Below are 13,849 nucleotides of genomic sequence, written 5' to 3'. Positions count from 1 at the left end.
GAGAACGACAGGGTGTTGTCCAGGATCACGCCAAGGTTCTTAGCGCTCTGGGAGGAGGACACAATGGAGTTGTCAACCGTGATGGCGAGATCATGGAACGGGCAGTCCTTCCCGGGAGGAAGAGCAGCTCCGTCTTGCCGAGGTTCAGCTTGAGGTGGTGATCCGTCATCCACACTGATATGTCTGCCAGACATGCAGAGATGCGATTCGCCACCTGGTCATCAGAGGGGGGAAAGGAGAAGATTAATTGTGTGTCGTCTGCATAGCAATGATAGGAGAGACCATGTGAGGTTATGACAGAGCCAAGTGACTTGGTGTATAGCGAGAATAGGAGAGGGCCTAGAACAGAGCCCTGGGGGACACCAGTGGTGAGAGCGCGTGGTGAGGAGACAGATTCTCGCCACGCCACCTGGTAGGAGCGACCTGTCAGGTAGGACGCAATCCAAGCATGGGCCGCGCCGGAGATGCCCAACTCGGAGAGGGTGGAGAGGAGGATCTGATGGTTCACAGTATCGAAGGCAGCCGATAGGTCTAGAAGGATGAGAGCAGAGGAGAGAGAGTTAGCTTTAGCAGTGCGGAGTGCCTCCGTGATACAGAGAAGAGCAGTCTCAGTTGAATGACTACTCTTGAAACCTGACTGATTTGGATCAAGAAGGTCATTCTGAGAGAGATAGCGGGAGAGCTGGCCAAGGACGGCACGTTCAAGAGTTTTGGAGAGAAAAGAAAGAAGGGATACTGGTCTGTAGTTGTTGACATCGGAGGGATCGAGTGTAGGTTTTTTCAGAAGGGGTGCAACTCTCGCTCTCTTAAAGACGGGAGGGACGTAGCCAGCGGTCAGGGATGAGTTGATGAGCGAGGTGAGGTAAGGGAGAAGGTCACCGGAGATGGTCTGGAGAAGAGAGGAGGGGATAGGGTCAAGCGGGCAGGTTGTTGGGCGGCCGGCCGTCACAAGACGCGAGATGTCATCTGGAGAGAGAGGGGAGAAAGAGGTCAGAGCACAGGGTAGGGCAGTGTGAGCAGAACCAGCGGTGTCGTTTGACTTAGCAAACGAGGATCGGATGTCGTCGACCTTCTTTTCAAAATGGTTGACGAAGTCATCTGCAGAGAGGGAGGGGGGGTGGGAGGGGGAGGAGGATTCAAGAGGGAGGAGAAGGTGGCAAAGAGCTTCCTAGGGTTAGAGGCAGATGCTTGGAATTTAGAGTGGTAGAAAGTGGCTTTAGCAGCAGAGACAGAGGAGGAAAATGTAGAGAGGAGGGAGTGAAAGGATGCCAGGTCCGCAGGGAGGCGAGTTTTCCTCCATTTCCGCTCGGCTGCCCGAGCCCTGTTCTGTGAGCTCGCAATGAGTCGTCGAGCCACGGAGCGGGAGGGGAGGACCGAGCCGGCCTGGAGGATAGGGGACATAGAGAGTCAAAGGATGCAGAAAGGGAGGAGAGGAGGGTTGAGGAGGCAGATACAGGCGATAGGTTGGAGAAGGTTTGAGCAGAGGGAAGAGATGATAGGATGGAAGAGGAGAGAGTAGCGGGGGAGAGAGAGCGAAGGTTGGGACGGCGCGATACCATCCGAGTAGGGGCAGTGTGGGAAGTGTTGGATGAGAGCGAGAGGGAAAAGGATACAAGGTAGTGGTCGGAGACTTGGAGGGGAGTTGCAATGAGGTTAGTGGAAGAACAGCATCTAGTAAAGATGAGGTCGAGCGTATTGCCTGCCTTGTGAGTAGGGGGAAGGTGAGAGGGTGAGGTCAAAAGAGGAGAGGAGTGGAAAGAAGGAGGCAGAGAGGAATGAGTCAAAGGTAGACGTGGGGAGGTTAAAGTCGCCCAGAACTGTGAGAGGTGAGCCGTCCTCAGGAAAGGAGCTTATCAAGGCATCAAGCTCATTGATGAACTCTCCGAGGGAACCTGGAGGGCGATAAATGATAAGGATGTTAAGCTTGAAAGGGCTGGTAACTGTGACAGCATGGAATTCAAAGGAGGCGATAGACAGATGGGTAAGAGGAGAAAGAGAGAATGACCACTTGGGAGAGATGAGGATCCCGGTGCCACCACCCCGCTGACCAGAAGCTCTCGGGGTGTGCGAGAGCACGTGGGCGGACGAAGAGAGAGCAGTAGGAGTAGCAGTGTTGTCTGTGGTGATCCATGTTTCCGTCAGTGCCAAGAAGTCGAGGGACTGGAGGGAGGCATAGGCTGAGATGAACTCTGCCTTGTTGGCCGCAGATCGGCAGTTCCAGAGGCTACCGGAGACCTGGAACTCCACGTGGGTCGTGCGCGCTGGGACCACCAGATTAGGGTGGCGCGGCCACGCGGTGTGGAGCGTTTGTATGGTCTGTGCAGAGAGGAGAGAACAGGGATAGACAGACACATAGTTGACAGGCTAGAGAAGAGGCTACGCTAATGCAGAGGAGATTGGAATGACAAGTGGACTACACGTCTCGAATGTTCAGAAAGTTAAGCTTACGTAGCAAGAATCTAATTGACTAAAATGATTAAAATGATACAGTACTGCTGAGGTAGGCTAGCTGCGTTGTTGACACTACCCTAATCAAGTCGTTCCGTTGAGTGTGAAGTTTCTACAATGCTGCTATTCGGGGCTAGCTGGCTAGCTAGCAGTGTTGGTTACGTTACGTTGCGTTAGGAGAACGACAATAGCTGGCTAGCTAACCTAGAAAATCGCTCTAGACTACACAATTATCTTTGAAACAAAGACGGCTATGTAGCTAGCTATGTAGCTAGCTACGATCAAACAAATCACACCGTTGGGACTGTAATGAAATGAAATGAAAATGTGATACTACCTGTGGAGCGAAGCGGAATGCGACCGGAATGCGAAAGTTCTATTCAGTAGACGTTGGCTGGCTGTTGGCTAGCTAGGAGTGTCTCCTACGTTAAGGACGACAAAATAGCTGGCTAGCTAACCTCGGTAAATTAAGATAATCACTCTAAGACTACACACTCTAAACTACACAATTATCTTGGATACGAAGACAGCAAAGACAACTATGTAGCTAGCTAATACTACACTAATCAAGTCGTTCAGTTGAGTGTGATAGTTACTACAGTGCTACGGTAGCCGGTGAACGTATGCTAGCTGGCTAGCTGCTAGGCAGATAGGAGGACGACGAAATACGATAATAACGCAATTATCACTCTAAGACTCCACACTCTAAACTACACAATTATCTTGGATACGAAGACAGCAAAGACAACTATGTAGCTAGCTAACACTACACTAATCAAGTCGTTCAGTTGAGTGTGATAGTTACTACAGTGCTACGGTAGACGGTGAACGTGTTGGGCAGATAGGAGGACGACGAAATACGATAATTACGCAATTATCTTTGATACAACGACGGCTATGTAGCTAGCTAAGAAGAAATTGCTAAGATTAGACAAATCAGACCGTTGTACTATAATGAAATGTAATGAAAAAGTTATACAACCTGCAGACCGAAGGAGACCGAAGCGCGGATGCGACCAGCTCGGTGATCAAAAAAATCACCGAGCTACTATTGACTGTAGTCAGACCATTCCTTGTATATTCTGTTGCATTAAAGTCCCAGTGCAGGCAACATTCTGTTTTTCCTGTGTTTTGCATCATTTACAACAGGCGATAAAACTATCACTGTAAAAGTGTGAAAACATTTGATCTGTGTTATTTCCTGATATTTGCTGGTTGAAAATACAATATACACAGGACCTTCTAATCAGCAGGTTTTTCAATGGGGGAGTTTCGGCTTGCTTGTTGGTATCACCAGGTGGTAAATTAGTTAATAGACCAATAACAAAGAGAGTTGCAAACCTCTCTGCCAATAACAGCTAGTTTTCAGTTTTTCCCTCCCCACTCAGACAGTCCTACCAAATGTATTGCTTGAAAAATGTTTGTGTATTTTGGACAGTTTTAATGGAAAACTATTACAGTAAGTTACTTAATTGTTACCCAGAAATGATTTGACATTGATATAAAACAGCTTCATTGGGCCTTTAACTCAAATATCCTCTTCAGGCTGTCCTGAGTTCCAGACCTGAGGGAGACTCTAAGCTGCAGGACTTGAGGAGACAAGGTCAGAGTCTGTGTGAAAGCCAGGACCTGGAGGAGAGCAGGAGACTAGAGGTTCAGCAGACAGTCAGAGACTTGGAAGAGGAGTGGGGAGAAGTTGTACACAATGCTGAGGTGGTGCACAGGTACAGTGACATTTTATTGCATTTAAAAGGTGTGTAATGAATAAAAAAACGACCATGTGAAACAGATGTTTCCCTGGTGTGTCAGACTGTTGCAAGGTGTGGTGGAACGCCTGGTGACCTGTCAGTACCAGAAGTGTCAAGCCCAGTCCTGTCTGGCTGAGGTCCAGCACCAGACAGCAGAGCTGCCCCGTCACTTCCCCTGGCCTGGGCTGGGAGACCGGGGGCAGGCTGTGGAGACGGCCAGGACCCTCCTGGATAAAACCAGGAACCTGGCCCCAGCCCTGTCTGTCCTCCACACCCAGGGCAAGGAAATGTTCCAGCTTACCCAGGACCCCAGCTGGACAGACCTCTTCTGGGCCACCATGGAGGAATGCATCCCTGCCCTTCTCCAAGAACTGACGGTGGGTGTTAGATCTCCCCACTCATACTGATACACTCATCTGTAGTATTCAGTGCATTCGGAAATTATTTAGACCCCTTGACTTTTTCCAATTTGTTTTACTATACAGCCTTATTCTAAAATGGATTTGATTGTTTTTTTCCCCTCATCATCATTGTTTTTTCCCCTCATCAATCTACACACAATTCCTCATAATGCAAAAGTATAAAAAATTAAAAACTGAAATATCACATTACATTATGTATTCAGACCTTTGACTCAGTACATTGTGTGAAAGGCCGTACCTATTCACTGATGAAATCCTAGGCGGGACAGCACGAAAAGAGAATCAGAGATGTGACTTCAACAAAACGAAGGAAACTGTATTGGGAGTTCTTCTTTCAACTCTCCCCGGGACCGTACAAACAAAGGCCACGGTAATGGCTATCCAAACAAATCCCCCCAAAAAAATAACAGTTGGTACCCAACGCCACTCCAACAGCTTGAGCCAAACCTATAACAGGGGATCCTACTGTCCCGGAATTCGGCATAGTCTCCGGCTCATAATCACTCTCCCTCTCTGCCCCTTCAGTCAGGTCCTTAAGAGAGCACAAACAACAATCAGTCAATTGGCCTCAGGTGCGCTCGTCAGTAGTGGCTGTACTGCGGCCCATCTCCAGGAGAGGGTGCAGTCGGACCACTTGATCCGGCTGATCCCTCACATTTGTTTAAGCACCTTTGGCAGCGATTACAGCCTTGAGTCTTCTTGAGTATGACGCTACAAGCTTGGCACATCTGTGTTTGGGGAGTTTCTCCCATTCTTCTCTTCAGGCCCTCTCAAGCTCTGTCCGGTTGGATTGGGAATGTCGCTGCACAGCTATTTTCAGGTATCTCCAGAGATGTTCGATTGGGTTTAAGTCCGGGCTCTGGCTGGGCAATTCAAGGACATCCAGAGACTTGTCCCGAAGCCACTCCTGCGTTGTCTTGGCTGTGTGCTTAGGGTTTTTTCCTGTTGGAAGATGAACCTTCACCCCAGTCTCAGGTCCAGAGTGCTCTGGAGCAGGTTTTCATCAAGAATCTCGCTGTCCCTTGCTCTGTTCATCTTTTGTTTGATCCTGACTAGTCTTCCAGTCCCTGCTGTTGAAAACATCCCTACAGCATGAGGCTACCACCACCATGCTTCACCTTAGGGATAGTGCCAGGTTTCCTCCAGACGTGACACTTGGCATTGAGGCTAAAGAGTTTAATCTTGGTTTCATCAGACCAGAGAATCTTGTTTCTCATGGTCAGAGTCCTTAGGTTCCTTTTGGCAAACTCCAAGCATGCTGTCATGTGACTTTTACTGAGGAGTGGTTCCCGTCTGGTCACTCTACCATAAAGACCTGATTGGTAGAGTGCTGCAGAGATGGTTGCCCTTCTTGAAAGTTCTCCCATCTCCACAGAGGAACACTGGAGCTCTGTCAGAGTGACCATCGGGTTCTTGGTCACCTCCCTGACGAAGGCCCTTCTCCCCCGATTGCTCAATTTCTAATCTCAAAGCAAAGTGTCTGAATTCTTATGTAAAAAAATTCTATAAACCTGTTTTTGCTTTGTTTTTATGAAGTTTGGTGTGTAGATTGATGAGGAAAAAATGTCTTTAATTCATTCTAGAATAAGGCTGTAACGTAACAAAATGTGGAAAAAGGGAAGGGGTCTGAACACTTTCCGAATGCACTGTATATTGTATAGAAATTGTTATAATTGTAATTTTCCTCTTTGAATCAGTGCCCATTGAAAGACGTGTTGGTAATTATAATTTGTGTGTGTATGTGTGTTCCAGGAGGCCTGTGTGAGGATGGAGGAGGGCATCCACATGGAGAGGCACTGTGCCCAGCTAGTGGAACAGCATGGGGCAGCCCAGGACTGGCTGAGGGAGCATGTGAAGGGTCTGGGCCCCCAGCCCACAGACAGACAGGCTCTACACAGCTATGCCAACACCCTGAAGGTTAGTTACAGGAGCATGGAAAAGAACATGAAAGAACAAAATTGTATTGCAATGAAACCTGCCATTTTCTATTAGCTTATTTGTGCATCGCAAAATATCAAATCAAATCAAATGTATTTATATAGCCCTTCTTACATCAGCTGATATCTCAAAGTGCTGTATAGAAACTAAGCCTAAAACCCCAAACAGCAAGCAATGCAGGTGTAGAAGCACGGTGGCTAGGAAAAACTCCCTAGAAAGGCCAAAACCTAGGAAGAAACCTAGAGAGGAACCAGGCTATGAGGGGTGGCCAGTCCTCTTCTGGCTGTGCCGGGTGGAGATTATAACAGAACATGGCCAAGATGTTCAAATGTTCATAAATGACCAGCATGGTCAAATAATAATAATCACAGTAGTTGTTGAGGGTGCAACAAGTCAGCACCTCAGGAGTAAATGTCAGTTGGCTTTTCATAGCCGATCATTAAGAGTATCTCTACCGCTCCTGCTGTCTCTAGAGAGTTGAAAACAGCAGGTCTGGGACAGGTAGCACGTCCGGTGAACAGGTCAGGGTTCCATAGCCGCAGGCAGAACAGTTGAAACTGGAGCAGCAGCACGGCCAGGTGGACTGGGGACAGCAAGGACTCATCATGCCAGGTAGTCCTGAGGCATGGTCCTAGGGCTCAGGTCCTCCGAGAGAGAGAGAGAAAGAGAGAATACTTAAATTCACACAGGACACCGGATGAGACAGGAGAAGTACTCCAGATATAACAAACTGACCCTAGCCCCCGACACATAAACTACTGCAGTATAAATACTGGAGGCTGAGACGGGAGGGGTCAGGAGACACTGTGGCCCCATCCGATGATACCCCCGGACAGGGCCAAACAGGAAGGATATAACCCCACCCACTTTGCCAAAGCACAGCCCCCACACCACTAGAGGGATATCTTTAACCACCAACTTACCATCCTGAGACAAGGCTGAGTATAGCCCACAAAGATCATCGCCACGGCACAACCCAAGGGGGGACGCCAACCCAGAGAGGAAGATCACGTCAGTGACGCACCCCTCCTAGGGACGGCATGGAAGAGCACCAGTAAGCCAGTGACTTAGCCCCTGTAATAGGGTTAGAGGCAGAGAATCCCAGTGGAGAGAGGGGAACCGGCCAGGCAGAGACAGCAAGGGCGGTTCGTTGCTCCAGAGTCTTTCCGTTCACCTTCACACTCCTGGGCCAGACTACACTCAATCATATGACCCACTGAAGAGATGAGTCTTCAGTAAAGACTTAAAGGTTGAGACAGAGTCTGCGTCTCTCACATGGATAGGCAGACCATTCCATAAAAATGGAGCTCTAAAGGAGAAAGCCCTGCCTCCAGCTGTTTGCTTAGAAATTCTAGGGACAATTAGGAGGCCTGCGTCTTGTGACCGTAGCGTATGTGTAGGTATGTACGGCAGGACCATATCGGAAAGATAGGTAGGAGCAAGCCCATGTAATGCTTTGTAGGTTAGCAGTAAAACCTTAGCAAATCAGCCCTTGCCTTAACAGGAAGCCAGTGTAGAGAGGCTAGCACTGGAGTAATATGATCACATTTTTTGGTTCTAGTCAGGATTCTAGCAGCCGTATTTAGCACTAACTGAAGTTTATTTAGTGCTTTATAATAGAGAATTGCAGTAGTCTAACCTAGAAGTAACAAAAGCATGGATTACTTTTTCTGCATCATTTTTGGACAGAAAGTTTCTGATTTTTTGCAATGCAATTTTTACGTAGATGGAAAAAAGCTGTTCTTGAAACAGTCTTGATATGTTTGTCAAAAGAGAGATCAGGTTCCAGAGTAACGCCTAGGACTCCTGCTTATTATGAAGAAAAAATACATCTGTTTAACTTGCGTAAACTAAAGGAGTGTGTTTTGAATTATTTTTGTTGTATTAATGCTATTTAATCTCTCCTCAGACTAATATTATTCCTGTGGGTACCTTTGCCACTGTTCCACCCCATGTCATGGTGTATTTATTTGTGCATCGCAAAATATGTCATACTATTGTTTTACTGTATGTGTTTCAGGACAGCTTGTTAAGACCATATTGTCCATATTGCTAGTCTGAGGGTTGTAAATATTGTATGTGCCTTCCTCCCCCAGGCCCTGCTCCAGACTGTCGACAGGGAGGAGAGGGAGATGAGGGAGCTGGACGCAATCCGAGACACCCTGCTGAGCCACTGCACCCCTGCCGGTCGTGACACCCTGACCCTGGAGGTCAGCCACCTCCACGACCTCCTCACTTCTTCTGAGAGGGAGATGACGGAAAGGCTGGCAGGCTGCGAGGCCCAGCTGAAGGAGCTGGATGCGAAGATGGCCAAGAAGGCCCAGGGCCTGAGGGAGAGGGCCAAAGCCCTGCAGTGGGAGCTCCGTTCTCTGGACCAGGCCCTGAGCTACAGCGAGCCACACCCCAACATAGCCCAGCTCCAGCAGCACTGGCACAGCCTCAAGGTACCTCCGCGGCTCCGAATGACTCTGCTCTGTTTGGCACTGTACTAGTTCCCATATTACGGTATTTATTTTTCAACAACTTAAAAGAATCAATGTACACAGTCTGTGGGACAATTGCAACAAAGTAAATACAAATCAATTATAGTTCTATATTGCCCCGAGACTCTAACCTGAGTTTTACACTTGTGATTTCTGCACCCTTTAGAACTGCGAGAGGTCATTGGAGGGGTTAGGGCTTAAAGTTCATGACATGCGTCAGGCTGCCAGATCTGCATCCACAGAGGAGGACCTTCCCGCTGAAGTCATCTCCATAATGGAGTTACTGAGCCAGCAGCACGACAGGTACTAGACTTGGCATCCCAAACATTCAGCTCATTATCAAACTGTGCAGTGCACAGAACCTCTTCCTGTTTCTCTCCAAGTTTAAACTCAGCTGGCTCTCTTCCATTTCAATTTCAGTTTGAATTGTTATTACTCCTTTATATCATAGATAACGGAACATGCTGATCTTTCTTTGTAGTTTGAGGCGTAGCAAGTTGCAAAAGATAGAGACATGGAATTCTTATATACATGAGTAGCTGGGATGTTTAGTATAGTAGCTATTAACTAATCTAAGAGATTGTATCAGCTTGTACATATGAATATCCTGTCAGTGTGCTGATGCTATCCTCTTACTCTCACTCTCTCTCTCTCTCTGTGTGTGTGTAGTCTGAAGACCAGGTTGGGTGAGAGGCAGAGCTGCTGCACTGAGAACACAGCTCGCTGCCTCACAGCCTCTGTTCAGCTTCTGCAGCAGTGGAACCACTCCTCACCCACACAGACAGCCCCCTCCATCCAGGTTATAGCACAGGCCTCTCAATCAAACAGAATGAATGTTGATATGAGGAGGTTTAACGTCTTCAATATATCCAAATAGATATGTAATTCGGTTTGTGTCAGCTTTTGTACTTTCATTGCACAATCTAGTTTTATGAGTATCACATACAATACAATTGAAAGTTTCCCAGTAATGTTGGCTACCTGGGTATGGGAGCAAATTATTGGAACTGTAGAGGGAACACAATATTCCTGTATGCCATGCTGAAGTAATTGCCAGGGTGCATAAGTGTGTAGATGTTTTGAATTTGGTCATTATTTCCAATTATTACAAGAACATTATCAAGGACTTTGTTTAGTGCCTATGGGTACATCCTCTAATACGTGACGTAGGTCCACTCACTGTGGTCCATTTGCTAGATTGTTCAAACAACATGAATCAGAGCTAGTGAGGTCAGGTATATAGACTATTCCAAGAACTCAGAGTTGTTGAGAAAACATGGAAACACTCATCACTCACTGATGGTAGAACAGGTGACAGTGGTTCTTCCTGTTTCAGGCTGCATTAGAGGAGGGTGTGCAGTTCCAAAAGGCCCTGAAGGAGGTGCTGTCTCACAGACAGTTCCTGGTGGACTGCCTGAAGCCTGACCAAGCAGACAGACTGGAGAAAGACACCACTGCAACACTCAGGGATGCAGACACACACAGCACCTTTCTCACCAAGACTCTGAAAGTGAGAACTTTACTGATCCCCAACCAGTCCATTGTTAAACTGTGTAATGCAACAACATTTTGTATTCATATTTTCTCTCCTTTTCCCTCCCAGGATGTAGCTGAGAAGAGTAAACAGAAAATAGATGTGACTCAGCCTGTTGCTGTCACCTCAGTCCAGACAGAAGACAAACCAGCCGTACCACCTAGGAGGACAGCCAAGACCAAGCAGACTCCCACCCAGGAGAGTCAGCAAGCTACACCACAGTTGCTTCTCCATATCACAGAGAAAAATATACCACAGCCACTCCCCGCTGTCACAGAGAAAAACATACCACAGCCACTCCCCCCTGTCACAGAGAAAAACATACCACAGCCACTCCCCCCTGTCACAGAGAAAAACAAACCACAGCCACTCCCCCCTGTCACAGAGAAAAATATACCACAGCCACTCCCCCCTGTCACAGAGAAAAACATACCACAGCCACTCCCCCTGTCACAGAGAAAACATACCACAGCCACTCCCCTGTCACAGAGAAAAACATACCACAGCCAATCCCCCTGTCACAGAGAAAAACATACCACAGCCAATCCCCCTATCACAGAGAAAAACATACCACAGCCACTCCCCCCTGTCACAGAGAAAAACATACCACAGCCACTCCCCCCTGTCACAGAGAAAATCATACCAGTCAAACAAGAGACTTCAGCGGTCACTGCCATGGTGCATACTGAAGCCCCAAGTTCAGGGTCTGTCATGACACAAGAACTGGCAAAGGAGAATAAAACTGCTGTCACACAGGTGCCAAAAGCTGCAGTAGAGCCTAAACAGAGCACGATAGTGACTACTCGATCGGTTGAAACCGACATAACTTCCACCACCATCCAAATACAAGATACCAAGAGTCGATCGTCTGAGACCCTGATGACAGAGAGAACTGCAGTCAAGGGGCATGGTGATACTCATGTTACAAGAGTAGAGACTACAACTGTGAAGACGGTTAGTCAGGCAACTGACCAGATAGACCAGGGCCTTGATCAGGAGACATCTTTGACAGATGCCCTACGCTCACAGCATGCTTACATTGACTCTGAAAAACAACGTAGTCATGACGACACACAAGTAAAACAATCTCACGTCCCTGACACAAAAAGCCAAGTGTGTTATGATGTCGACACACCGCAGCCACTAGAGAAGAAATTGTCCTCTGTCATTCTGGACACTGACACTGTGTATGTGCAGACACCAGAGATGTGGCCACTGATGAGCAGTGACACCGCACTTATCATATCCTCCGGAGCAGTAGTGCTTGATACTGACAAAATGGACTCGGACACTCAGTCCACCAGTCACAGTCCACAGCAGACAGAATCACAGGACTCCACTGTAAGGCCCAGGGAACACCCTGAGAATAGGCTTCCTCAGTCCCAGCCGGACGGAGCTGTGGAGAACAAGGTCAAGTATGACACTGAGGAGTTATGGAAGGACAGCAAGACTGAGACTGAACAACCAGACCTTATACTGGACTTGCCTGATGTGGCTCAGCCCACTGCTGTTGCCTCTTTCCAGACTGGAGTCAAAGCACCACCCCCGTCCACACCACCTCGTAACAAGAGAAAAGCCAAGAGCCAGCAGGCCCAGCCCTCTAACACACAGCCTGCTGTGGAGAACAGGGTCAAGTATAACACTGAGGAGTTATGGAAGGACAGCAAGACTGAGACTGAACAACGATACATTGTACTGGACCTGCCCACAGTGAGCGATGTGGCTGTACCTCCTGCTGTCACCTCAACCCAGACAGAGGACAAAGCAAAGGCACCATCCACACCACCTCGTAACAAGAGAAAAGCCAAGAGCCAGCAGGCCCAGCCCTCTGACACGCAGCCCAACACAGCTGTGGAGGACAGTGTCAAGTATAACACTGAGGAATTATGGAAGGACAGTAAGACTGAACAACGATACATTGTACTGGACCTGCCCACAGTGAGTGATGTCCAGAAAGAGCCTGTTGCTACTGCTGTCACTTCAATCCAGACAGAAGACAAAGCTAAAGCACCATCCACATCGCCTCGTACCAAGGAGACAGCCAAGAGCCAGCAGGCCCAGCCCTCTAACACACAGCCTGCTGTGGAGAACAAAGACAAGTATAACACTGAGGAGTTATGGAAGGACAGCAAGGATGACACTGAACAACGATACATTGTTCTGGACCTGCCCACAATGAGCGATGTGGCTGTACCTCCTGCTGTCACCTCAACCCAGACAGAGGACAAAGCAAAGGCACCATCCACACCACCTCGCATTAAGAAGACAGCCAAGAGCCAGCAGGCTACAACCCAGGCCCTTCTACCCCAGGCCTCTAACACAGCTGTGGAGAACAGGGTCAAGTATAACACTGAGGAATTATGGAAGGACAGTAAAACGGAGACTGAACAACGGTACATTGTACCGGACCTGCCCACAGTGAGTGATGTCCAGAAAGAGCCTGTTGGGAAAGAGGACAAACCAAAAGCACCAACTCCACCAGCACCTTCCGCATCACCCCTGACCTCTGAGATAAGTAAACAGAAGGCTGATGTGGCTGTATCTCTTGCTGTCACCTCTATCCAGACACAAGTCGAACCAAAAGCACCAGTACCATCCACACTGCCCCGGACCAAGAAGACAGCCAAGAGCCAACAGTCTCCCACCCAGGACAGTCAGCAAGCTAAGCCACTGTCACACACCCCTGTCAAAGAGAAAACCATACCAGTCAAACAAGAAGCTTCAGCTGTGACTAAACCGGAGAGCAAGGTAATCGGTTCTGATCAACCCAGTCAAACAAAGACACACGTCACTAAGACAGTGCAGTCAGAGAAAGCAGAGACAGTGTGGACTGAAATTGACATATCTCAGGCAGAGGTTAGCAAAGCATGTCTACCACAGACTCAACCAGAACCCTCCAAAGCAACGAGTGACAGAGCTATTGAGGTTGAGGACAAAGGGACCTGGGAAGAGCATGCTAAAGAGTGGAGAAGTGAACATGACCAATGTGAGGTGCAAGAAAGTCTGACCGAACCAAAGGTGATGTTGGAGGCTACTGCCCAAACAGACAGAAAACAGTCAGCTAAAATCGAAAGTGAGAGTCAGTCAGTGAGTGAAAAACAGCCAAAGAGAGATGCTGCCCAACCAATCAAACAACATGGAGCTACAGCTGCAACTGAGAGCACCAGAAAAGAAGACAGGGAGAGCAGCACTAAAGGCCAGCCAGAGGTAAGTGTGGCCAAATTAGACAAACAACAGACAGAGGAGCGAAAGAGGAAGGAGCTCAAGGAGGGACCA

General features: G+C 48.2%; 1 protein-coding gene across 1 annotated transcript in view; it reads left to right on the top strand.

Moving 5' to 3' along the window:
- Positions 1-13,849, top strand: part of syne2b (spectrin repeat containing, nuclear envelope 2b) — a 152,132-nt gene that overhangs the window by 56,621 nt on the left and 81,662 nt on the right. Inside the window, exons 52-59 of the mRNA XM_065003352.1 lie at positions 3,994-4,172; positions 4,258-4,573; positions 6,371-6,535; positions 8,653-9,000; positions 9,206-9,342; positions 9,709-9,838; positions 10,376-10,549; positions 10,643-13,780. Coding sequence (XP_064859424.1) covers positions 3,994-4,172; positions 4,258-4,573; positions 6,371-6,535; positions 8,653-9,000; positions 9,206-9,342; positions 9,709-9,838; positions 10,376-10,549; positions 10,643-13,780 — 4,587 coding nt within the window. The remainder of the gene's footprint in view (positions 1-3,993; positions 4,173-4,257; positions 4,574-6,370; positions 6,536-8,652; positions 9,001-9,205; positions 9,343-9,708; positions 9,839-10,375; positions 10,550-10,642; positions 13,781-13,849) is intronic.

Source organism: Oncorhynchus nerka, linkage group LG18, assembly GCF_034236695.1.
Source record: "Oncorhynchus nerka isolate Pitt River linkage group LG18, Oner_Uvic_2.0, whole genome shotgun sequence".
Lineage (NCBI taxonomy): Eukaryota > Metazoa > Chordata > Actinopteri > Salmoniformes > Salmonidae > Oncorhynchus > Oncorhynchus nerka.
Note: the sequence above shows the minus strand (reverse complement) of the source record. Positions and strands in the feature narration are given on the sequence as shown.